This window comes from Erpetoichthys calabaricus, chromosome 16, assembly GCF_900747795.2.
Source record: "Erpetoichthys calabaricus chromosome 16, fErpCal1.3, whole genome shotgun sequence".
Taxonomy (NCBI): Eukaryota; Metazoa; Chordata; class Cladistia; order Polypteriformes; family Polypteridae; genus Erpetoichthys; species Erpetoichthys calabaricus.
Window position 1 is genome coordinate 70,318,257 of NC_041409.2, and position 27,169 is coordinate 70,345,425.

The 27,169-nt window shown below is 38.1% G+C and overlaps 2 protein-coding genes across 2 annotated transcripts; one reads left to right on the plus strand and one right to left on the minus strand.

Annotated features, from left to right (window-relative positions):
* Window positions 1-711: 711 nt before the first annotated feature.
* pcmtl (l-isoaspartyl protein carboxyl methyltransferase, like) lies at window positions 712-16,704 on the minus strand. Its single transcript, XM_051919847.1, has 8 exons — window positions 16,551-16,704; window positions 16,272-16,376; window positions 15,780-15,811; window positions 9,572-9,676; window positions 9,274-9,394; window positions 9,032-9,117; window positions 8,630-8,799; window positions 712-913 (listed from the first exon to the last, which is right to left on the minus strand). Exons 1-8 carry the CDS (start codon window positions 16,660-16,662, stop codon window positions 901-903), a joined length of 744 nt encoding a protein of 247 aa, XP_051775807.1. The 5' UTR covers window positions 16,663-16,704; the 3' UTR covers window positions 712-900.
* Window positions 16,705-19,018: 2,314 nt separating this feature from the next.
* ccdc32 (coiled-coil domain containing 32) lies at window positions 19,019-26,490 on the plus strand. Its single transcript, XM_028821995.2, has 4 exons — window positions 19,019-19,365; window positions 23,869-24,170; window positions 24,370-24,526; window positions 25,590-26,490. The coding sequence occupies exons 2-4, from the start codon at window positions 23,903-23,905 to the stop codon at window positions 25,768-25,770; spliced, it is 606 nt and encodes a 201-aa protein (XP_028677828.2). The 5' UTR covers window positions 19,019-19,365; window positions 23,869-23,902; the 3' UTR covers window positions 25,771-26,490.
* Window positions 26,491-27,169: the final 679 nt, after the last annotated feature.

The following is a 27,169-nucleotide window of genomic DNA, read 5'->3' on the forward strand; positions in this document are numbered from 1 at the left end:
ATGATTGTGTTTGAGGTGTGTACCCCACCACATCACAAAACGTGTGCATGAGGCTAACTGGGAACAATGTGATGGTTCAGTATGTGTTATTGGGGTTTCTGCCTTGCCTTCAGTGTTACCAAGATGTGCTTGAGCTCCTCAAGTACCTAAATCTGATAAAGCAGGCGTTTAAATGAATGGATTAGGAGAGAGATTTAATTTATAACTGTCAGGGCATGTTCAAGGACCATTTCCACACAATGATACTTTTTTAAGGCACAATACTCAAAATTTGCTGCATGTCATTCAGAAAATGGGTATTTGAAACAAAGTATGTAAGGGAAGAAATTGTATAATCCAGTACATAACTGATAAAAGATTGTTTATTGGCCATATAATGGAATCAGTAACAAATCTGAAATTAAAAAATAAAAAATAATCTGTGAGTGTGTGTCTGTGTATGAAGCAATCAGTTACGCTACTCTGCTGGCAGCTTATTCACCACTGGTGCAAAGTTAGACTCTTTCCTGTGTCTGATGTAGAAGGAAGTTTACTGGTTTTAGAGTTACTGTGTGCAAAGACAAATGGATGGTAAGATACAGGCATATGAATGTGGTTGTGACATAAGTACTGTCTTTTTCTTTTTTAAGAAATCCCAAAAATCAAGTTTTTTGTCCGTGTGGTGGTGCTTTAACATTTGGGATGTTGTGTATACAATAAACAGCAATAAAATACAGAAGACAAGACATTTATTATTAAGTTCATCAGCAGATTGAGGTATAAGTAAATGAATTGAAGTTCAATTAAAGAATGGTATTGTAGGTGCTGAGAGTTGATTAATATTTCAAAGAGTTCCTCCAAAATGGTTCATCAGACCACTGTTGAGTATCCACAGGAACTCTTCTTTAATTTAAATGGTGCTCACAATTCATTCCTAGAAATAAGAAAAAAAAAAATTAGGTGTTGATAATAAATTGTAAATTTAACAACTCATTTGGCTTATTTTTTCCACCCGCCAAACAACTGCAGTTCCTATAGCACAGTGCATATGTTAATAGTGTGAAACATTATATTTTCTATGTGGAAAATTAAGAGAGCTTGTTTCTCTTGGTACAAAGAAATAATAACCTTTTATCATTAATACCACTAACAGGTGTTTTTCCTTTTAACAGGAGGAAAACTTGTGGCCAAGTAGTTTTTGAAAAAAAAAAACATGATTTAAGTACAGCTATGTGGAAATGCTGGTGTAGTGTGACAAACACAATCACACGTGCTGAATCACATACACGCATAATGGTTTGAAGGCAGATGTGTACTCAAGTGATATGATATTTTTACTAAACCGTGCCACATTCACAGCCAAGTTCCCCGTTCCATCAGTACTTCCAGCTTCAGCATGGTACAATCTTAGATTGAGGTCAACATCTTCATGTAGCACAAGCCAAGAAAGGAGACTGCTTATGTTTGCATTTGCATACATTGTTTGGCTTCCTGTGCTTGTAAAAACAAGGGAGTACTGCCTTCTAGTGCTATGCTCTTTACTTATGGCCTGTGCAATCCACAATGGCGTGATCTACTTTCTCTGCATCAACTTGATGCTAACTGTCCACTTTGTACATGAGAGGGCAAATATTCCTTGAATTGTTACAAAAAAAGAAACCTTTATTATAAAACTTGCAGCAATTCCCTTTTAGTCACCTTTAAAATGCACTCCTTGAGGTGCAATGTTCAACCACTTTTTCTATTCCTGGAAACTTTTCCTATTTTCCTCTTTTGTTATTGTGTCAACAGCCTCCTGCAAGTTTTTTTCTTTTTGGATTTCTTACACAGTAGAAAATCTTCTTACTTTGTCTCAATTTTAATTTTGGGAACAAAAAAAAAAAAAAAACTCCCAGGGAATGAGACCTGGTGAATTTGGGTGGTGCAAAACAACAACCACATTGTTTTTGGTCAAAAACTACTCTTTGACTAACAATGCAGTGAGTGCAGGTGCACTTGTCATGGTGTAAAATGCAGCTTTGTATGCACCTCTGCTCCAGATGATTTTTTCCTGACGCTTTTCCACAGCCGCCTAAGCAATTCGGTGTAATGTTGCTGATTAGAAGTCTTATTCATAGGTAAACTCTTTATTAACAAGTCTGTCAATTTGCAAAAATGTAACTGTCATTGTTCTAATGTTTAATGTGACCTGATGTGCTTTGTGAAAAAAAAATTGCCAAAGTCACGATTGCATGATTATAAAATTAATGTCAGAAATGCACTCCCAATCAACTCAGCAAAATGCCACTCAGCAGACTAATTAATCAGACTGTAGGCATAAAATTCCTAGTAGCATAGTCCATAACTACACCCTACTCTTGTGCTGTCGTCCAGTTCTTGGAATTTTCAGGTCCCCCCTCATATAGTAACAGCTTTGTTGCTGAATCAGACAGTTGGCATCATGTGTTATAAGTCAAGGCAGAGCATAACCATCCATCCATTATCCAACCCGCTATATCCTAATACAGGGTCACACTGGTCTGCTGGAGCCAATCCCAGCCAACACAGGGCACAAGGCAGGAACAAACCCCGGCCAGGGCGCCAACCCACTGCAGGGTGCACACACACACCAAGCACACATTAGGGACAATTTAGGATCGCCAATGCACCAAACCTGCATGTCTTTGGACTGTGGGAGGAAACTGGAGCACCCAGCGGAAACCCATGCAGACACGGGGGGAACATGCAAACTCCATGCAGGGAGGACCTGGGAAGCGAACCCAGGTCTCCTTACAGCAGCGCTACCACTGCGCCACCATGCTGCCCCAGAGCATAACCATTGATGAATTATTATCTTTATTCACTCAGGGCAGGTCAAACAAATCTGGCAAGTCTGGCATCAAATTTTAGATAACATCTGAGATTAATAACAAACATGCATTAAGTTCTATTTCTTACTTGGAGAAGGATCCCACTCAGTTACCAGGGAAAGACAGTCTGCAACTGTGGTGATGTCACTTGTTGAGTCTTTCACACGTAATAGGAGAAAAATGACTGCTGAAAATATTTTCCTATCACATTCCATTGCAAACACTTGTCAAAAAACAAGTGTGCCAATTAATTGAACTGCAATAAAAAAATAGACAGGTGCTGCCATACTTCTGTGAAAAGTGCAAAGGCAGGGCAAGGTGAGAGGATGCACACAAAGCAAAACACAAATAAGTAAGGTTCCACTGTTTAACATTTGGGAGCCACTCACAAACTGCAAAAATAAGTGCAGACTGCTGATGTGTACAGTTTTACAATCAGTTCATCATTCCTCTTGCAACTTTATATACAGTACATAGTTTGTGAAACAGGCAAGTATGAGTGTAATATTTGCAAATCATTTACAGTATTTTGCACACCATAAGGCGCACTGGATTGAAAGGCGCACTCTCAATTGCGGGGCTTATTTCTGTACTTAAGCCATACATAAGGCGCACCGTATTATTCGGCGCATGCAAAAACAAGGTAACAGAAGCAAAACAATGAGTTTAGTTAAACCTTATTCTACTACGTATTTAAAAATACACTCACATTGTTTTTTGATCAGTTTGTTGTCACAAATCCATCGAAGTCCTCACCTTCTGTATCTGAATTGAACAGATGGGCAAGTTCGCCATCAAACATGCCGGGTTCCCTCTCGTCATTGTCGGAATCAGTCTCGTTGCCGGGTGGCTGTTCAGCAATGATTCCAGCTTTCGCGTAAGCTCGGACAACAGTCGAAGCAGACACCTTAGCCCAGGCATCCACAATCCATTCACATATGGTGGCGTAACTCACCCGGCGCTGCCTTCCAGTCTTAGTAAAGGTGTGTTCGCCGTCTCTCATCCATCGCTCCCATGACGCTCGCATCTTCACTTTGAACGCCCTGTTTACACCGATGTCCAGCGGTTGGAGTTCTTTTGTTAATCCTCCTGGAATGATGGCAAGCTCCGTATTCATTTGCTTCACTTGTTTTTTCACAGTAGCGGTGATATGGGCACGCATGGAGTCGCAGATCAACAAAGACGGTGATGCATGGAAAAACCCACCCGGTCTCTTCACATACACCTCTCTCAGCCACTCTCTCATTTTCTCCTCGTCCATCCAGCCCTTTGGATTGGCCTTAACGATGACTCCGGCTGGAAACTTTTCTTTTGGCAGCGTCTTCCTCTTAAAAATGACCATAGGTGGTAGTTTCTGTCCATTACCGTGGCAACCAAGAACAACAGTGAAAGCCGATTTCTCATGCCCCGTGGTGCGTATGGATACCGTGCTGGTCCCCTTTTTCTCCACAGTATGGTTCACGGGGATGTCAAAAGTGAGAGGGACCTCGTCCATGTTGGTGATGTGGTTGGGCTGGATTTTTTTGTCGGTAATCTTGTTGCTGCAGTAGGTGCGGAAGATGGTCAGCTTTTCTTTGTAATCCGCTGGCAGTTGCTGCGCCACGGTAGTTCGTGCGCGGATGGCGAGATGGCGCCTTTTCATAAAACGAAAGCACCAAGACGGACCTCCTTGAAAGTGCTCGAACTTCATGTCTTGTGCTATCGTTATTGCCTTCAGTCGAATGGTGACTGTAGAGACGCTTCTCCCGGCTGCTCTTTGTTCAAGAATCCATTGTTCAAGTTGGTCTTCCAACTCTGGCCACCTCGCCTTGTTCCCGCGGAAACTCTTTTTTGTCTTTTTAACTTGGCGCAATTCATTCTCCTGCTTCCTCCACTTCCGAACCATAGATTCATTGATTTTAAATTCTCTCGCTGCTGCTCTATTCCCATTTACAACCGCGTAACTGATAGCCTGTAGTTTGAATTGTGCATCGTAAGCATGTCTCTTCTCTGATGCCATTTTCAGGGTCCTTAGCCAAACAAATGTGGTTTCGCAGTGCACCAGTAGTACAATATACCTACCTGCCGTAGGCGTGGCGGAGGTAAGTGTACGTGGCTTTACGTAATGTTCTGCAATTGGTTTATCGCTGCCAGCCTTCATAGTGTACGTATTACTACGTCCCTATGTCGGCAGGAAATGGTCTGACAGTCAATCAAGCAGAGCGCTTACTAAAATGCACAACAACATTTTTACAGATTTTGGAACTCAGTGCACACATAAGGCGCACCGAATTTAAAGGCGCACCGTGGATTTTTGAGAAAATTAAAGGCTTTTAAGTGCGCCTTATAGTGCGCAAAATACTGTACACAGCAAAACACTACTTTTTACTTAGTTTATTATTTTAAGTTTCCAGCTTATTGAAAAATATTATTTTCCCTTTTACAATTAAATACTGAAGTGTTTTATGCCAAGCAACAGTGCAACTTTAGAAAGTCGCTTATGTCAGCATCCCTTTGGGACTGTCTTGATCCAGACAGAACAACACAGTGCCAGGTGAGAAGATACATACTCAATATAACAAAAGATTAAGATGGTATAAAATGTCACCATGCCAAGAATCTGTTCTGACTGCTGTCTGTTTTATATTAAGCTGACAAGCTACTTGCTATCTACAAATGTTTGCAGATGATTGCAGTTCGGTCCAGAGGTTTGTTTTTTTTGGCAAGTGTTTGCCATAGAAAGTGAAATATTGTCAGTCGTGACTTTTCTCCAATTACTTGTGAAAGACTCAAGAGATTATGATAGTGTGAAGTATCACCATGCTAAGAAACTGCACTGACTGCCTGTGCAGACTATTTTATAATAAGCCTGTAAGCTGCTTGCCATCTATAAATGTTTGTCATATCCAAAGGCATATGTGAGTATGGTTGTAAATTTTCAAACTATCTCTATAAAAAAAATTCTGTTACACTTGATATTTTATGTTTTTCGCTAATTGCAATATGATTGTTTTGCTTTCACTAATAAATACTGATGCAGTTTTCTTCCAGGTGTAGTGCAACCCAGTGATTTTTTTTAAAATGAAAAAGTATGGAAACATTTAAACTCAAAATACAGTGGTGCCTCATAGTTCAAACAATTCTAACTTTGAACGTTTCACAGTTTAAATGCTAAATTCGAGAGAAATATGATCCAGAGTTCGAACGATACCTCTACATTCGAACTGTGTGCGCAATGAAAAAAATACAGCAACAGATGGGGCTTATGATAGAGCGTAAATGTCATACATTATGTGCAGCCTTAGTGTTAGTACACCAGCTGTTGCTGAAATACCTTCTCTGTCCGGTCCTGTCCTGCTGGTGTACTATGCAGCCTGCTAACTCGATAGCTGTATCTGGAATGAGTGAATAAGTCGAGGTCTCTGTAATTAGCAGAATGCAACCATCCTTAACAATCTTATTCGCTGCAACCCGTAGCTTCAATTTGTTCATCTTATTTGCTAGGGATCTTGCATTGGTGAGAAAAATACCAGGAAGAGGCAGCTTGTGTGGCCGCCTTCGAAGCCTTGCCAGCATGCCATACCCTCTTCTTCCTCCTGTCCCTGCACTGCCTCCGTCTCCTACCTGTGGGGATGGTAATCCACAGGGAGCCCTGATGCCTGGCTATGTCCACCGGGATGTCATGGACACGGAGGAACCCAGCTATAACAGTCCATTCTCTGCATTGTCCTATTTTTAGGAGATCGTGCCAGCTGTAGACATTATATGCCCAGCAGTATGTTATTATAACAAACAGTAACACATACACAAAAGGACAAACAATGCCCCGAAAGGAAGAGTACCAAGCTGTTGTGTCTATACATTTCATTTTGTTATACAGTATTTACATATTTTATTTGTTTTCATGTTTTAATTTATTATTTATGGCATTTTACTGTGTTACTTTTACCTTAAATTATATGTATTTGCTTTTCAAGTTTATTGAAACGGGTATTGTTTAGGGTCTGGGAATGGATTAATTCACTTTCCATTACAGTAATCCCTCCTCCATCGCGGGGGTTGCGTTCCAGAGCCACCCGCGAAATAAGAAAATCCGCGAAGTAGAAACCATATGTTTATATGGTTATTTTTATATTGTCATGCTTGGGTCACAGATTTGCGCAGAAACACAGGAGGTTGTATAGAGACAGGAACGTTATTCAAACACTGCAAACAAACATTTGTCTCTTTTTCAAAAGTTTAAACTGTGCTCCATGACAAGACAGAGATGACAGTTCTGTCTCACAATTAAAAGAATGCAAACATATCTTCCTCTTCAAATGAGTGCGTGTCAGGAGCACGGGCTGTCAGAAACAGAGAGCAAAGCAAACAAATCAATAGGGCTGTTTGGCTTAAGTATGCGAAGCACCGCGGCACAAAGCTGTTGAAGGCGGCAGCTCACACCTCCTCCGTCAGGAGCAGGGAGAGAGAGAGAGAGAGAGAGAGAGAGAGACAGATAAAAACAAAGAGTGAAAAATCAATACGTGCCCTTTGAGCTTTTAAGTACATGAAGCTCCGTGCAGCATGTCGCTTCACTAAGCAGCTGCACACAGAAGGTAGCAACGTGACGATAATCTTTCAGCATTTTTAGACGAGCGTCCGTATCGTCTAGGTGTGCAAACAGCCCCCCTGCTCACACCCCCTACGTCAGGATCAGAGAAAGTCAGCGCAAGAGACACAGAGAAAAGTAAGTTGGGTAGCTTCTCAGCCATCTGCCAATAGTGTCCCTTGTATGAAATCAACTGGGCAAACCAACTGAGGAAGCATGTACCAGAAATTAAAAGACCAATTGTCCTCAGAAATCCGCGAACCAGCAAAAAATCCGCGATATATATTTAAATATGCTTACATATAAAATCCGCGATAGAGTGAAGCCGCGAAAGGCGAAGCGCGATATAGCGAGGGATCACTGTACTTCTAAAGGGGAAAACTGATTCAGACTTCAAACTATACAAAGTTCAAATGGCCTACTGAAATGAATTAAGATCAAAGTACGAGGCACCACTGTATGAAAACAACACATGCTGTATACCAAGAATTATTTATTTTTACATTCATTCAAGCTCTATTTGGCTATCTAAGTTATAGGGCAGGGTGGATGTGCTATCAGGATGCTGAGCTGATGGGCCATTGGCAAGAACTAAGGGGTTCAGATGCCAATGCATTATAGTACTAAAAATGTGTTGTGGTTCTAGTGTTAAAGGGCAAAATGTATCTTTCCTGATGGAGTATCTCATATAGTTAAGTTAAATTTCTATTGACCATAGGTGGGCTCACCACATGCAGGAGACTTCCTCCATTGTGGCCACTTTTATTCAGAATTCAGAGAATCGGCAGTCGTACAATGGACCAGTATTTGTGGTTGGCTAATCTCAAAAAAGTTGACAGCCATTGACACTGGAGCTTGGACAGTGTAGGTGATCTTCCATTTTTGCTTCCACTTAGGCAGCTCTGCAGATACCGAGTGTAAACCAGACTGATACCCCTTTCCCTTATAAGTATAAATACACTAAAATATCTACCTATTCACTAGTCATCTAGTAATTAGAACCCCATCCTCCCATTTTTTATATTAACAGAATAAACCAATTCCAAACCTATCTGAATGACTTGCATTTCCTTTTCCTTGGCAATTCCAACTCCTCCTCTACATTTGCTATGCCATAAATTCTATATCCAGGTCTGTTGTGGAGATTGCCAAGGAGATAACCTCCCCAAATGATCAAGCTACTTCAAACAAATCCTCTTTATCAGTAGGAGAATTGTGAAAAGCAAGCTCATACCTTTGCATTTGTGCTGTTTCATCTGTCAAAGGTATGAATTGAACACGCATCATTTTTTTTATGACCACAGTACCGTCCTCTTGTTTGTCATGCTGCTCAAGGTACTGTATCCCACCATATTTCCCAACAGGCAAGACCATCCTGCCACCTGGCTTCAGCTGTGAAAGAAGCTGCGAAAGACAGATATAATATGTTCAGAATTAACCTGCACAGATTTCAGAAAATATTACCTATGTGCACAGTGCTGATAGGCACAAGTCATTTTAATTTCATTCATGTGAAAACAGTTTATAGTCACTCTGCATTCAAAATGATTTCCTATTGACGTCAAGGACATTGTTCCAATGAAGCATGACATATTAGAGAGTTTGTTGTCCACCCTTTATACTTCTTACATCTTACCGTCTTAGGAACCTCGACTGTGGAAGCACCAACATAAATGACATCATAGGGAGCAGCAGCAGGATATCCTAAACGCCCATCACTGACTGAAGAGAGGCGAAAGATTAAATGCCAACTTTGTGCATAAATGTTTGAATTAAGTGTATTCTACTGATTTAATATGTTACTCTTTAACAACAGCATATTATTATTATTATCATATAATTTCAATTAATATGCTTTTCTCCTCAGCTATGACTTACCAAAGAACTGGATGCGGCCACCAGTAAGAAGAGTGGGGTCATCACTATTGATATTGGCAATTGACTGTTCCACAAGCTCAGGAATGTGTTCTATGCCAATCACACGGCCAGTAGGACCCACCTAAACCAAGAATGCGAGGTTTTGTGACACACCATCAGGGATTTCATTTTACATTCAGTAACTTGAAAGAATTACATAATATTTTGTCTTATTTGACATGCACCTAAAAAAGTAATTATAAATGGTCACCATGGGTAAAGATGGCATTCAGTATCATTAAAAAGTGTGGATACTTACCATTCTGGCAAAACAGCTGGTGAGATAGCCGCTCCCTGAACCTACATCCAGTACAGTAGCTCCTTCTCTCAGCTTATCATTGAGTGCATCCAAGGCATAGGCATGCTGTTGGAAGAGAGGTAGGGGTCAAAGGTTTGCTTAATGTCTAAAAGTAGAGTGGATTACAAGAAGTGAACATTGATCAATTCACATACCACTCTGTAAGTGCAGTTACTGGATGAATAAATAACGAAAGATTTTTTTATAACAGAACTAACAGAATAGCTACCTCTAGACATTGTTAATGAAAGCAGAAAATAAATCATGCATCAGTTTGTTTTCATTGCAAACCAACACAATAAGGCAGTAGTTAGTGCTGCTACCCTAAAACTTTACAATGCTGGTTTCAAACCTTTACCAAGACAGATTGTATACGTAGAAGTAGCATACTATTCCCATATCTGAACAGGATTTCTCTCAGTACTCTGATTACCTTCTGGTGATGTGCAGGTTCGGTGGGCTGAAGAGTTTAAGATGGTACTGTATAAGTCAGGGTTGGGAAAGTCGGTCCTGGAGGGCCGCAGTGGATGCAGGTTTTTGTTCCAACCCACTTTTTTAATGAGAAGTCGATTATTGCTGATGAAGCACTTGTTGCTTAAGTGACATTTTGATGCTTCATTTTAGTGGTCTCGCTTGTTAAAATTCCCCACCCTTAATTGCTTGTTTCAGTCTTAAACAGTTTCAGTCACTGTTTTAATGGCTCCTTACTAGCAATAAGATGCAAATGACAAAGGAGCCAGCAGTTCTCAATGTAACTTGTTTCCATTTACACCTGCGTGGATTCATCATGCACTATTTGGTTTAATAAAACACTTAATAGAAAAATGTGACAAATTAAAAGTTATCCATTTTAGGCTTCAAATCATTTGGATGATATTCTTGGAAAGGAAAAAAATCTACACTATAAGAAGCCAACATTGCAGACTAACAAGTCATAAAATTAAATAAGGTCTGAGATTGGCAAGGATTGGTTTCTAATTAAGCAATTGGGTTGGAATGAAAACCTGCAGCCAATGTGGCCCTCCAGGATCAACATTGCCCACCCCTGGTGTAAGTGAGTGTGGACATACTGTATGGGTGAGTTTGGCTTCCCATTCAGAGTTGGCTCCTGCTTTGTCAATAGTGCTGCTGGAAACAGACCATGGCTCCACAAAACCTGTATTGGAATAAGCAGTTTCTGGAAATGAATGAATGAATGAATGAATCTACTATATAACAAAACACTAAAGTCTGTGTCTCCAGTCCCTCTGAGCAATCTGATTAGTCAGTTTGGCTTTGGTGTGATTGGTCGGCTTGGCTTTGGAGACGTGACAAAACAGGAAGTGTGAGTGTAAGACATAGGAGGAGAAACATCATGCGAAGAGACACCTTCAAAAACAGCGCGTATAAAAGCAGACAGGAGGCGAGTAAGGCCCCTCAAAAATAATGACAAGAGTCTGAATAGCAGGCTTTATGGGAACATGCTCACGAAAGAAAGCACTATTGAATAGAGGTTCAGACACATGTGGATACCGAGGAAAGGCACTGAAGGTACATGTAGGGGAAGGGATTTCAAATATTATAAAATGGTTCTATTACCTGTCTTTGACAGGTAGCATAGCTAGTATTTTAATATTAATGTAATTAGCAGAATCATAAATAAAAATTGATCTCTTGGTTGAAACATTTACACTGTAGAAACCATCACATCAATCTATACTAATAAAAGGCAAAGCCCTCACTCACTCACTCACTCACTCATTCATTCATCACTAATTCTCCAACTTCCCGTGTAGGTGGAAGGCTGAAATTTGGCAGGCTCATTCCTTACAGCTTAATTACAAAAGTTAGGCAGGTTTCATTTCGAAATTGTACACGTAATGGTCATAACTGGAACCTCTTTTTTGTCCATATACTGTAATGGAGGAGGCGGAGTCGTGTATCGCGTCATCACGCCTCCTACGTAATCACGTGAACTGAAAACAAGGAAGAGCCCCAAAGAGCGCTGAAGAAAACATTCATTACACAATTGAGAAGGCACAAGAGAGCGGCTCACGTGAACTGACTGAATGCAGCACGAGTGATCAGTTTGATACTGCGGAAACAAAGCACGGTGTAAAACGTAAGTTTAAATTAAGTTTATAGAAACGCTACCGCTGCCGTTTGCAATACCATATTCACGAGATACAAGTTTAATGAGAAACGCTCCCACTGCTGTTTGCAATACCATATTCGCGAGATACAAGTTTAATGAGAAGACACGAGGTATAAACGACACTTTGGATGACTTTGTAACGGATTAAAAATTGCTGTAGCGAGAAACTTTTAAGTGCCGGGTCTTAGCTAACTGCATGTAGAACGCAGCACGTCGGAAACAAAGCACCGTGTAAACCTAAAGTTTAAATTAAGTTCATAGACCTACAAAAGCCATTGATTTGAGGCAAGATTGCTTTTCTCCTGTACAACTATACGTTGCATTCTTAACAGTAAGCTTGCACAGCTTGGTTATATTACAACCGGAGTGCTGAACTGACAACGTGGTATACAAACAGAACTATAACAATCGTAAAAAAAGAAAAAAAAAAAGCGAAGAACCCGTGGATTAAATAAAAAGGCTCCTTCCTTGGCAAAGCAAGGAAAAAGGAAGACCTTATATGCCGTTCATTTATAAAACAGCGGAAAAGCTGTGTTAAGGCTGCTTCACAAAAAAACAGATCCTTAACAAATTGTTATTGGTATATTTTCCCTCAATTTAAAAAGGTTTTCTTTTCTTCTTAATAAAAATTTAAAAGCAGTACTTCGCGGGGATTTAGATATATATATATATATATATATATATATCTATATGTCTATATATATATATGTAGATATGTATATATATGTGTATATATATATGTAGCTATGTATATATATATATGTAGATATGTAAATATGTATATATATATATATGTGTCTGTATGTGTGTGTATATATATATATATATATATATATATATATATATATATATATATATATATATAAATGTATATATATATATATGTGTGTGTGTGTGTATGTATGTATGTATGTGTGTATATACAGTATATATGTATGTATGTGTATATATGTATGTGTGTGTGTATGTGTGTGTGTATATGTATGTGTGTGTATATATATATATATATATATATGTGGATGTGTATATGTATATATATATATATATATATATATATATATATATGTATATATATATGTATATGTAGATATGTGTATATGTAGATATGTATATATATGTATATATGTTTATGTATAAATATATTTACATAACCTCTTTAACACACTACTTCTCCGCTGCGAAGTGCGGGTATTTTGCTAGTGTTAGATAAATGAAGAAAAGAATTCTCTACAAGTAGAATAAGCTGGGTAAACAATGGAAAATTAATGGATGTAATAAATGTACGAAAATCAGACACAGCAGATCAAAAGCAGATCACATTTGTGGATAAAAGGGAAGAGGAGGAGGAGATTAAAAATGGGACCACCTCCAATGCACAGGACTTGGTTGTGAAAAGTAGGAGAGAATATGATTCAGGTTGGACAAGGGCTACAATGTCTCTCCACCTTATGCATATTTTTGGTACATTTGTGATTAGTGGACTCATCCTTGAGGACCAAGACCTAAGTTTAACACCACAGGAGAAAGGATGGGAAGAGAACTTAAGGATACCTTATTTGACTCCAGCAATAGCCAAGAGGGAGGATCAGCAAATGAGGACATCCATTGCCAAGACTGGATGCCTTGTGTAAGCCCAATCTATAGTTCAAGATCCAGCAAGGGAACTCCACACTCAACTTTGTCACAAATCAGTGTGGAGCGTTTAATAGTGGGTCTTCTGTGTTCCACAGGAAGACAGATAAAAGTGAGCTTACATTAGATCAGTACTTAAGGAGGGAGAGGAAGTGGAAGCATTGCATTAAAATATTGTGGCAGGGGACAATATTCTTTTTTACAATAGTCAATCTGGAGATGAAAGATAAAGGCATAGATGGACAAGTAGTTAGACACTCTCACATTATTGACATGTACCTTTACACATCTTATTCAAGCTTTTCCCAGTCATATACAGTATTGGAAAAAAGCAGATATTGAAGCACAAGGCATTATGCTGATAAGAATGGGGATAAGGAAGGGCTGCTTGAAAGTGCTAAATTTGAAAAAGCCACCAAGGAATCCTTAAGTGTTCCCCTTCCTCTTTTCCCTGTTTCAAAAAAGTACAGAATTCTGGGTCATAAAGAACAAGTATGTAGAAAATATTTTTTCAATAGTTTGCTGGCCATACACTGTCCAGCAAACACTTGGCCACATGGGGGTTAGCACCACAGCATCTTGTGTTCAAGTCATGAAGTGTGTGTGGTTTGTGTGTTATTGTGGCTTGTCCATTTACATCTCAAAGCGGTTTGATTCTAAACTCGAGGTGTTGCTGTTTTAATTTAGGTAGTTCATAACCATTGATTTTCCTGGGCATCAAGGCTGTCATTTTACTTAACATTTACCTATATGGCTGTATTTTGTCTGGCGATGACATTGTCAGATGGTGTCACAATAATCTGATGCTAATCAAGACAGACCAGGCACCAGCATCCTATCGTCTGATTGATTTTTTCATGATGTGAAAAATGTGTGAACTTGCGCAGCTCATTACAGTAGTCATTAGCAAAAGACAAGACAGATATTATTAGTTAGGTATGCTAATATTATTGTTAGGAAAGCTTTAATATGGCCCTGGGAGGGCAGCCTCTTCTTTGAAAAAATGGCAGGCACAGTTGTCATGTTCATAAATATAAAAAGGTGTTCATGTTAAGTTAAATTAATGTAATTCCACTATGTACATTGGGAAACCTACTGTACCATTTTTGTGAATATAACAGGTGTTCACATTGGGTAAAATTTAATTAAATTAAATTAAAGTAAGGTAGTTAGACAATGGCAACAATTGCTGAAACTAATTATACCTCAGAGATGGTTTAAAGAAATGCAGTGTGTGAAATAAAGGTATCAATGTTACATTCAAAATAGTAATTTCACTATTGTAAAGAAAATATGGTGATTTTCAGTTAAATAAACTTAAGGTAGATATACAGTATAAAGAAAATACTTCCGTGATTTAATTTTTTTAAGCGTACACTGGACTTAACCGCATTTCCCACATGAAGGGATGGCAGCATCAGAGTATGGCTGAGAAAGGATAAGAACACTAGAATGCACATGCAATAAACGGCACACTGCAAACATATACCAGTTAGCACACCTATAATCCATGAAGAATACAGTAATAAACTCACCAGGAGGTGGCCTTTTATCAATTTTAACACCTTTTGCCAGAATTGGCAGTCCTTGCCAGCAGCAACAATGAGTAAATATCAAAAGACACTCCATAGCTCTACTCTGATCAGTGTAATGTCTTGTCCTTGAAGCATTCCTGGTAGAAAATATTCTTTCTTTTTTACATTATTGTAGCAACATTTAAGGGAGCAAATAATACTGGTCTTTTCATAATTCATCACTGACTTGTATTGCATAGCCTTGACTGAGAGAAACTCAAACTTTAATTGTAAACAAATGATAAAAAATGCTCCTTTCTCTACCAAGTGGAGGGCCTCCACTGCAAAACTGAAAGTTCATGTTGCAAAAAATAATATTAGATAAGAATATAAATTGAGAATATGATGGACAACTAGAAAGAAGATTAAGAAAACTCAAAGTTGAGTTTGCTATAAATAGTTTGATAAGAAGTAAAAATTATTTTGGGGAGCTTATTAATAGTTTTGTATAACAGCACCATCTGGTGGTTCTCAAAGAGGCTGTGCCCCTTTAGCTCCTAACACAGAGTACACCACAAGTTAGAAATAAACCGAACATGAAAATGTCATTGGTGGCTTTGGAAAAGAGCAAAATGAAAATTCCAGCATTATACTCATACAAAGCAAAGAGAAAAATAAAACATAAAAAACAAGCCTATGGGCATTCAAGCACAGAATTAAGGCTTAAAAGGCCTTACAAAAGTTTACAATGTAGAACAATCCATGCACAACAGTTAGGTGTTCATGCCCACTTTCAGAATTGCAATTCTTCCACTCCTGCCAGATACAATCAGCTAACTTGAGGCTAAACACCTGCACAAGGTGCATATAGGATGAACATCTCACTCACCAGATGAGCCGCACTGATTCTAGATTTGTAGCCTATAATCACAAGTCAGAAATACAGCACTGTCATAACATAACACTCCTGGGACATTATGATGGCCAGCACTTGGGAAAATTTATTTTTGGCACTACTTCATTTAAAAAGTATAAAATATATCAAACTGATTCACAATTTTCCATTTCTACATACATGCACAACTGGGCATTGGGTCTAGTAATGAAAGACGCTGCAGGCATTTCATTCAGTTTACCAGGAGGGACACTGGCCATAGCACTCTGAATTTCATTCAAAACATTCTGCTCATTTCTTGCATAATTAGCTCTTATTGTTAGATATTTGGTTATTTATAGTATTTTTTAGGTTGTGTTCTTCATTTTGTTTTCAAGATGTTGCTTAAATATATATATAGTTGTGTAATGTATAATTTACACATAAAGGATATTTTTACGTACATTCTACTGCACATGCGAAATTATGTCCATTAACTTGTCTTACCAATTTTTTGTGGCCAGTCCTGGTAGGGATTGATTTTTGTGTAATGGCTGCGGTTTGTGGCCATCAAGATGTTAAATGCTCTTTCTGTCTTAATAGTCCCTACTTCTAAAAAAGTAAAAAAAGAGAGAATTTATATTGTGGAGTTTATTGAACCATTGAAGTTGGCTACTCTTTGATATGCACAGTATGAATGTTGAACATACTAACACTCTTCCAGCTCCCAAATTATAACAATCAGAGCCCCCCACAATTTGTCCACATTTATTTACTCATAGATACCCCTGAGTTTCGTCATCAGATCTTCTTGAGAAGTGCCATTATAAACCCAGGCCATTATTTCAGAACTTAGCATTCCCATCAAGAACAAAAGTGAAGCTTTTCGGATATCCATAATTATTCTCCACTGTTGGTTCAGCAAACCACAGAAGAAAATATATATTAACAGCCAGACTTTAAGAACAGAATTATTTATGTTAAGAACATTACTTCAACCTATACATTTTCAAAAAACATTTTGTTTCTTAGGTGGCAAGGTGGTGCAGTGGTTAGGGCTGCTGCCTCACAGCTCCAGGGCCCTTATGCCCCAGTCATCATCTGTGTGAAATTTTCAGTTTGTCTCCATGTCCCTGGGTTTTCTCCAGGCACTCAACAGTTCTCTTGCATAATCCAAAGAAAGGCAGGTAAACTTAACTGGCATCTCTAAATGGATGTGTAATAAGTAAGAATGGCTAATTGTGTGAATGTGCCCTAGCATGCCATTTAGGGTTGGTTACTTTCATTTGCTTGCTGCTGCCAGGAAAAGGATGAAAGTTCCCATATGCAAATAAAAAGGTAGGTGGATGGATAGATGGGACTTACAGACAGTCGGGTACTGAAGTAAATTGGTGACAGTGGATGCAAGTTTGGAATCCAGTCCTACCCATCACAAATCAGAGTGAAAGTTAAAGTCATGGTTCTGAATCAACTCCAGAGGATGAAACTGGCAAAGCCTAGTTTTCTTACTCAATCACAATGAACTCCTTTGCGAAATTTCTTGTTTGACTACAAACTATTTTACTGTCAAAGAAGACAGCTCAGACTAAATGTAGTATAAAGACAAGTTTATACTTTACGCACATACTGTACATAAATTTCTAATCAAGGCAAACTGCACTACAGCTCTTCATTGTTTCCTATGCTAATATCTACTTCTAATCTAATTCCTACCAATCATTTTCTGAAGCTGCTCACCCAGGGCTTTTTCTTGTAGCAACATGAGCAAGGCAGAAACTAAACCTGATCATTACTGAGCACACTTACACACACAAATTAGGTCATTTCACATTGTCCAGGTAACTTAGGCGTTTCCAGAAGAACTTAATATGAAAACAGGGTAAAACATGCATGTTCAACACAGATTTTATCCTGGTTGGGAGTGAAACCAGGGTTTATGAGCTGTGAACCAGAATTACTACCTGCTGTGCTGCTACCTCAACCTAAATCTGAGCCTTCTGTTAATATATTTTTTTTTTACTTTTTAATCAAATGATAAGCAGAATAAACTGTTGTTTCATCTAATATAATGAAATTGTAATTTGGCAATTCCTCCATAAGGTATCTAATTGCAGTAAACACAGCCTCACTGTTTTATTGTGCAAAGTGAAGTCTTTGGTCATTAGAAAGGTTAAATGATGTAAACCATTATGTTAATCTCAAACTTTTATTTTACAGGTAACTTTTTATAATGAACACCATCTTGAAGTGCCTAATAATTTCATAATGGTTTAAATGACTAACTCAATTTGAACTAGAGTTGTTATAGCAAACATCAATATGCGCTAAAGAAGCTGAACACATAACTAATGGAATGCATTTTCATTGTGAATGGCATTTTGTATTGTATCCTACTTAAATTACTCTCTTTGTTAAGCTAATATGCAATTTACAAAGTGCTAAAATTATTAACATTTTCCCACAGTCACTAGGTTTGTCAGGTTAAGACGCTTACATGCTGTCAGTTGTACTTTCAAATGGCACAGCAACTAGATCAGAACCCTGGGTACAGGTGGAAATGTTGCAATACTGATCAACAGAAATCAAATGCTCCCCCACGCAAGTTTCATTCCACTATTCCTGTTATTTTTTCAAAAGACCTACACGTGAGGCCATGTTGTAGTGCTCCTTTCTGAGTAAATACCATGAAACCTGCATGCATATCTATATGGATTAATAAAAACATATTGAATGAACTCAATCCACGAGATCTTCTCACTGACTCACTACATATGGTGCAAGCTCAACGAAACTCCGTCCAAGTCAATAAAGCTGTACTGTACTGTACTGTATGTAGTACATGCTCAGGTGTTAAGTACAAAATATTTCCCCCTCCTCCATTCTGGTTTTTGCAGTCACAGCGGGTTAATCTACGAGCTGCCAAAAGCAAATAAAAGAGTTAAACTTCATACACTTAACTCGTTAGAATACAGTTTCCGTATGTACTATATTTAGTTTTGCACCTTGAAAAACTCAGTAAGCTATAGCAAGAAAATCTTCATTTCAAAACCCACCACTTCCGAAGAATATGTACTCCAGTAGTGCTATATCAGCAACCTGTCACTGACGATCAGTTGAAGCAGGCAGCAACGGGGGCGTTACCAACAACTTTTTAACCAAACAGCAGCAGGAAAGCAGCCGGCTTAGCCACGTGATCGAGATTGACTAGGCCATAGACCAATCAAATTTCAACTGGAAACAACGCTTGAAGACAATTGGTTCAATGACGTAACGCTTAATACAACATGACAGGAAGCTGATCCTCTCTCACTATTCAAATAATTTAAAACAACAATTTTTATATTTTATTGATAAAAGGCAGAATGCAAAATTATTGTGAGAGGTAAAGTGAAAAATAAGTTGGCGCGGTGTTACTGAAAACAGCACATTTCCATTTTTGTGTATGTTTTCATCACTTTAACCCCATTTAAAGGACCGATCGGATACGGCCTATACAGCACAGATGCTTCAGAACTGTCTATGAATCCCTCCTATCTGCCTTTAAGAAGAAATAAATAGAATAAGAACAAGATCCCCTTAACGTCCATGAGGACCCTGTAATGTATGTATATTTGATTTGTTTATATGTCTGTTCGTGGCTAAATTAAGTGCAGTGTCCTGAGAAGATGGTTTGGCTCCGACACCCGTGGTATAAATGGAATAAGAATACTATAAAAACCGTTAGGTCAAGTTTATTGTGTTGTGTGCCTATAGAGTACTTACTTACATGTCTATTTAGAATATATGCCAAAAATACAATGCATAAATAAAAAGTATGAATAGCATGCGACATATTTACACAACTATTTTAGTAAGTATGTATTGTTAAGTAATATACTGTATATTTATACGCCCAGTGTATGTTACAATGTTTGAGTTCTTTTCATTGATTGAATTCTTGTGATTGATTATTCGGTAACATTACAACTTGTGAATAGAAACTGTACCTGAATATAAAGGTGTGAGTACCACTTGCCCAGTGCTGTTTGCCAGAAGGAAGGAGTGAGAAGAGGAGCGGAGCAGGATTGCTGAGGGCTCCAATGAAACTGTTAGCCTTTCTATGGTAGGTTATGTTATTTAAGAACAGAAGGCATCTGGATGCCAGTAATGTTTGTGCCACTCTCAGCATGTTCTGCACTGCTTTATGGTCTTAAGCTGAGCAGATGTTGTTCCAAGGTGTGATGCACGCAAGGATGATGGATTCCACTGTGCACCCGTAGAAGTTTGTGTGAATAGATGGAGAAATCCAAACTGTCCTAAGACATTTAAGGAAGTAGAGGCACTGGCAAGCTAAAATGTGTCTATCACTCCAAAGAAATTTAAAGTTGCTTACTCTTTCGGAAGTAACCCCTCTGATACAGATGGAAATGTGGTCTGTCTTGTTCTTCATGAAGTATTTTACCAGTTCCTTGGTTTTTCTAACAATAAGGGTGAGATTGTTGTCTTGGTGTGTTTGAGTCAAGCGATAGTTGTCTTTTCTATAATCTCGCTCATCATTGTTGGTGATCAGTAAACTAAACGATGGAGACGAAGCTGTTTCTGCACACACAGTTGGAGGCAAACGAGGAGTACAACAGGGGCTCATCACATTACCTTGTGGTGTGGCTGTATTAACAGTCAGTGTAGAGAATGTGATGCTGCCAGTCTGCATGTGCTGAGGTCTGTTGGTTAGGATGTCCAAAATCCATGTACAGAGTGTGTCACTAAGTCCTAAATTGAGGTTTCTGGTTGTCAGGATTTGATTGCACAATAGTGTTAAATGCTGAGTTGTAGTCTTTAAACAGGACTCTAGCATAACAGTTTTTATTATCCAGATGTGCCAGGTTGATGTGGAGTGCAAGGGATATGGCATGTATCCTCTGTGGACTCCAGGTACAACATTGAAGCATACAGCGCTCAACTCTGTAATGGTCAGTGCAATTTTCTATTCTATGGTGTGTTGGACTGGTAACATCACTTCAAGAGAGGCCCACTGAATCAACAGGCTAATTAAAGGCCAAGCTCAGCTTTAGGACGCACTCTAGACCCCCAATTGTGAAGGAGAGAATTAAAACAAAACTGAGTGCCATTATGAGCAATGCTGCACATTCTTTCTCTGACACACTAACACTGAGGACTTTCAACGAACTAATTATTCAGCAGAAGTGAGTCAAGAAACACTACTGGGGCTCCTTTATACCAAGAGCAATACGTCTGCATAATGCCTCACTATGTCAGAAGTTTTCCTTCTTTTTATTTCAATTGCTTTTTAGTCATTCTGGTGTGCGTTTAGACCAGGGGTCTACACAGGGGCAATTATTTTTTATGGGGGACCACAAGAACTTGTTGAGGAAGGTCGAACACAATCTGTCAACTGTTACATTATAAAACACATTTTATATTTCTTTTTTTCACCATAATAAAATTAATATGGACCACTTATTCACAGATTTTGTTTGATTTAATGAACCATGGAACATACTCACACTAGCATGCTTTCTGACACAATCAACATTTCCTGATCGTGTAACACAAAAAAACTGAATAAGAAATACATTTTACTGCATTCATCGCTGAGAGGGCAGAAGTTTTTTTTAAAATGTTATCCTCATTGCAGCAAGAATTGAGAATTTAGTGGACAGAGGAAGCAAAAAGCAGATGGTTGTTCTAGAACCAGAAGGAAAATCAAATAGAGAGAGATGGTGGAGATGTGCTTCAAGTGTCAAGATGAGACAAACTAGGAGGCATCAAGGCCATGATTAAAAGAGAGCCATAAGCATGGGCCTTACTCCAGGAAAAGAGGCCAAGTATGGCCCGTTAAAATTCTTGAAGGATAGGGGCAGCAGTGTTAAATAGTGTTGTACCAAAGTGAAAATTCTTGGCCAAAGCCAAGTTTCTGAAAGCACTGAGTAAAATGCTTTTTTTTTTTTTTCATTTTATTTTTTGCCAAATTTAAATCAATTTTACTTTTGATTTATACTTTCCAATGAAATTCAATTATAAAGCTGATATTGATGAAAAATCCTTTTATTATTGTGGCTTGTCTTTTCAAAGGAGACATATTAAAAAAAATCTCAGCATTTCTGCAATATATAAAATTATTTTACAGTCCCTCCCTTTCAAAGATCCAAGAGGACAATGGGAAAAAGATCTATCACTCAACATATCAGAAAAGGAGTGGAAGGTAGCGATGCAGAAAATTCACTCGAGCTGCATATGCGCAAAGCATACAATTATTCAGCTTATAATAATTTTTTTGAACACATCTGTCTCGCTTAAAATTGTCCAAAATGTTTCCAGGACAAGATCCAATCTGCAAATGCTGCAATCAAGTCCCAGCCTCACTGGGTCACATGTTTTGGGCCTGTACCAAATTAACATCATTCTGGACAAAAATTTTTAAATACCTTTCAGACAGCCTTGGTGTCATAATCCCTCCTAACCCACTAACAGCTGTGTTTGGTGTTCTTCCAGATGGGCTTAAAGTGGAGAAGGACGGACAAACAAACTGTGATTGCCTTCACTACACTATTGGCACACAGACTTATTTTGCTAAACTGGAAGAATCCTAACTCTCCTCTTTTAAGCCAGTGGGTAATTGATGTTCTTTATTATGTGAAATTGGAAAAAATCAAATTCTCAGTTAGAGGATCTGTGCAGAAGTTTTTCAAAACCTGGCAGGATCTAATAAATAATATTTTAGAATAAGCTCTTAAAGCAATGAGGAAATAGATTCTCTTCTCATTTTGTTTTTTTTGGTTTTTTTTTTTTATCCGCCTATTAAACTTATCAATCTATGTAATCTGACCAGCTTTAAGATTTACTCCGCTGGCCATGCTCTCTTTCTCAGGGGTGGGGGTTGGGTTGATTTGTTTTCGATCCTATTTTTTGTTAAAATTTGATCTATCTGTATGGAATATTTATAATAAAATCAATAAAGTTGGAAAAAATAAATAAAAATCTTCGCTGCAATCATATAAACGAGTGAATAAAATATTAACATATTATGAAGAGTCAGCTTGCTGGGGTGCTTTGCCTGTGCCTTGGCTGGCAAATGATAATTGTTTATTAAGCTCAGCTTGTTAAAATAGCATTGCCTTGCATTCTAATTCTGTTTTTCCCTGTATGATCCCTTCTCCTTCTCCCTTCCTTTGTCTGTTTTCCTTCTGTTTTCAGATAAGGGCTGTGCTTTCTTGGGTATGCCTCTACTACTTATTCGTCATTGTAAATAACCAATACGGTCCTCTAAAACTGGTGTCCATTCCCCATACTGCAATGCAGTGTGACGTATCACTCATTATTATAGGAGCACGAGAACGTTTGAAGGTTTCCTCTATATCTAGCACAGGAGAGCAATTGAAACAGCATCACACATTCACCCAAAAAAACTGTCAATTTTGCTTATTTGGCTGAATATTGAATGCAGTTTCGGTGGCCAAATATTAGTTGCATTTCTAGTTTTAATAAGACATCTTGATTGCTTTGTTCTGCATAACTCACTTGAGAGAGCTGCTTTACCCAGGATGAAGCAACTGCCTGTCCCTAGTGTCAGTTTTTTTTTTTTTTTTTTATTTATATAGCACATTTTCATACAAAACGTAGCTCAAAGTGCTTTACATAATGAAGAAAAGAAAAATAAAAGACAAAATAAGAAATTAAAATAAGGCAACATTAGTTAACATAGAAAAAGAGTAAGGTCCGATGGCCAGGGTGGACAGATGAATCAGTGATGGGGAAGACTGTATTTATTATAAATAGTGACACCAATCTCCATTTTCACTCTAGCCTCTGACCAAGATTTTTAATTTTGTGTTGTGTTATGGCATGGTTTTTGTAGTAACGTAGGCTCTCCAATGGAAATATAAAATAAAACAAAACTGAAAGTTTTAGTAGGCTGCTAATAAACAAGTCTTCACATCACTCATGCTTTAACCACTTTGGAGTCAGCAGCTTAGTCACCAATTTGCATTTTGAAAATTTGTTGTTATTATTATAAACTTTTTGCTTGTGTGTTTAGGGTTACCTTAAACATATTGGTGGTATGCTTGACATTTAGTAATGTTTCTCTTCCCGTTCTGTTTTGCAGATTCAATTATTTTGTTGTCTACCTGAAAAAAATAATGATTGACAGCTTTGACTCTTGTGGTGTGCAGTCCAGCGGGGACCTGTGGGCCCAAATCTGCTCCACCTTACCTAGCACAAATAATGATGCAGGCTCTACGGAGGAGGTGTTTACAGACTCTTTTCAACCTGAGCCTATCCTTTCAGTGTGTGAAGGCCAAGTAGAAAATGGGCACCCACAAACCAGTACAAGTATGGCTTCGTTTAATATGTTTCAGAATACTTGGGCCCCCATGCCTGATTCAGAGGTGTACATTGCGAGCTTAGGTGAGTTTAAAACTGTTTTTTAATTTCTCAAACTGACTGTAAATCCAGTGTAAAAAGCATAACTCAATGTCCTTTTAATTTCCTTTAGAATGCTATTTGACCTGTGAAATTTGCCTGTAGGCTGTAGAAACTTAAGGATCCTTCAAATTTTGTAGTTTTTTATTTTGTTTGTTTTTACATTTCATTTTGTATTTTTAAGAAAATCGTCTCCGAAGGATTAAAGGTCAGACACAAGAAGTGACTTCGCAAGGTATGCTCAGAACATTGTCCCAGGCCAAAAAAGAATGCTGGGACAGGTTCCTCCATGAAGCAGAGGAGTCGCATCTCTACCAAGAAGGAAATGATTTGGACCAAAGGTAAGACATTCACAATAAAATACAACTGAACATACCAGCTTATTACAGAAATCAGATACTGAAAACCAAGCGTATTAATCTACACTGCTGTTATCCCCCCCCCCTTGCTTTTTTTCTTTCATCCACCTCATTGACTGCTCTTTCAAGCGTTTTTGCTGTTTGTCCCTGACAAGCTCTTCCCCGTTAATGTGAATATTATCTTCATTTGTTATTTTTCCTTGTTTGTTTGGGCCGCACGTAATAATTTAAAGTGGCATTAATCTAAAATGTGCAAAAATAGTTCCCATCTTTTGATAGTATGGAATGAAATTCAATGTTTAAATAGTAAGTCTATGACTGGAAGGTTCCAAATTTGTCCTGTTAGAGTGAGCACTGCATTGGTTGGTGTTGTTTCCTGTCTGACACCTGATGCTGCCAGGTTGGGCGGTGGCTACATGGTACCCTGAATTGTATTATGCTTGTTAGAGAAGGTTAATACTGTAAATCAGCTACATGATATGTAAATCGTTACCCAAACCTATGTCATATATGCTAAAAATTACTAAAATAGAGTACTTAGTAAACATTTTCTAGGAACATTTTATCAATTTTCTGAACATTACTATTCTGGTTTACTTTTGTGGGAAGCTACATTCTATCCTGGTAAGGCACAAGTTGTGCAGTTAACAATGGGCAGAATGCCTGACTATCACACGAAGACTCACACACATATAAAATGTAACATGCAAGTTGTTTGTATGTGGGTGAAAACGGAGGTACCTAGGCAAAGGACATATTTGCAAACTCTACACTGGCAGTGCTGAGACCAGAATCTGGACTGAATTCTCTAGAGCTGTGTGGTAGTAGTTTGCATCAGTGTACCACAGTATAGTCTTCTTCGTAACAAAAGAGAAGAAAAAAGTAAAAGCTTCAGGATGAGACAAACTCCTGCCGGCCCCATTCTAGTACAAAGAGAATGTCTAATAGACTTACACTATTTGTATCTCTCTCTTTGTTCTGGCAATGCACAGACAAGTGTGACCTAACAGTATTCAAGGCTCAGTTTCTTTACATTTTTCTACAGTGCTCTGGAACAACTGAGAAGATGGCTACAGCCTGAGAAGGTGGCCATCAGTGCAGAAGAATTGCAGGCTCTCCTTCAACCAGAGCCACCTCATTTATGTTTTGAACACCTGGAGCAAAATGACCAAAAGGAGGAAGGAGGGGAAACAGATAAAGAAGAGAGCCAGGTGGCTGAGAAATGAGCCTCTTAAATTTTCCAGAGACAGAGAGGCCCTGGCTTCATGCACCTTCTCCCTCTTTATTGTACAATGTCAGATACAGAAGAGAACACTTTCCTGGTCCAGAAGAGCAGTTGTGAATTAATGTGTTACTTGATTTTGTGTATGAAAGATATTTCTTACAGAACAGATCTTTATAAGATGCACACAAATGGAGAAGAATTAATTTCATTACACCAAGTAGGTTCTTTTGTAGCTGGATTAATTTATAAAAATAAAATGATTGGGAAACAAATAGGTCTTACTGTAGAGGTTTTGTTTCACATTGATTCTTCAGCATTATTTATAATGTGGTTAGGACACATTTACAAAAATTAAGTTATAATGCATAACTTTTCGAATTTGTGTTTGGAAATAATTTATCAGAGAAATAAAATACATTGAGTTAAGCTGAATAACGGGAAGCTGGGCTACATCAGTGATTCCCAAATTCTCTTTTAGCACCATCTAGTGGCTACTGGTCTTTATTCTAGCAAATTACTGAGCAAGACCTTGTGCATTTTATGTTGCTCATTTCCAAGAAATGTAAAAGTTGTTTCAATTCAGGATCTATTTTCTTCTAGTTATTTTCATTCAATTTTTTACTTTTTTGTGATTTCTTTTGTTATTGTTTCATCCATTTATTGTAAATGGCAAAAATGGAGAATAGAATCATGTTTATATCAGTATGGTGTTAATTAAAATATTTGAAATATTTATAAACAGGATTTTTAAACTTATTTTAAAAAAGGTTATCTACACCTTGATGGAATATGTACTGTGATAAATAACCATGTATAAATGGTCTGCATCTTAAGGGCAGTCTTGTTACATGACAAAAGTTTGGTAAGCTGTCAATCTTAAAATGTATTAGGTCAAGTTTTATAGTGTCTGACATTATATGGTCATTTATATAATACTAAACAGCTGAAAGTTCATATTTCCATTAATTGCAACACCACATGACTAAAGGGAAGGCTTGACAAACATATGTGTCACTGAAATGTGCAAACTGATCTTTTCCTTAGATGGATTAAGCTCTGCCTTTCCAGAGTCTGTCCTGCCTTCATCAGACTGCACAGGATGACCTAACGCTGAATGAAATGCCATGTCATGACTGGATCAGCTATTGAAAGCCAATTTTGAATCTCTAGTTAACCTCAAACATACATTTTTTGGGAGGTGGTAGAAAAATGAAGAACACGGAAATTTCACACAGATGACGACTGAGCTAGGAATTAATGTCCTGAGGGCTATGTCTCCCAATAATAAACAGAAATATGTGAACACTAGACAAATATGACCAAAAGTCACTTCAGCATTTATGGAGAAACTGGAGAGCAGACTTGTAATGGTGCAAACCAACTTCAGCAATACAGAGTCT

Excerpts from the sequence above, each read along its gene's own strand:
- pcmtl (XM_051919847.1), bottom strand. The coding sequence starts at position 16,662 with ATGGATATCCGAAAAGCTTCACTTTTGTTCTTGATGGGAATGCTAAGT. Across the intron at positions 9,118-9,273 it reads TGGCCGCATCCAGTTCTTTG|TCAGTGATGGGCGTTTAGGA; the intron begins GTAAGTCATAGC and ends GCCTCTCTTCAG. Across the intron at positions 8,800-9,031 it reads CAGTCGAGGTTCCTAAGACG|CTTCTTTCACAGCTGAAGCC; the intron begins GTAAGATGTAAG and ends TGTCTTTCGCAG.
- ccdc32 (XM_028821995.2), top strand. The coding sequence starts at position 23,903 with ATGATTGACAGCTTTGACTCTTGTGGTGTGCAGTCCAGCGGGGACCTG. Across the intron at positions 24,171-24,369 it reads GGTGTACATTGCGAGCTTAG|AAAATCGTCTCCGAAGGATT; the intron begins GTGAGTTTAAAA and ends TGTATTTTTAAG. Across the intron at positions 24,527-25,589 it reads GGAAATGATTTGGACCAAAG|TGCTCTGGAACAACTGAGAA; the intron begins GTAAGACATTCA and ends ATTTTTCTACAG.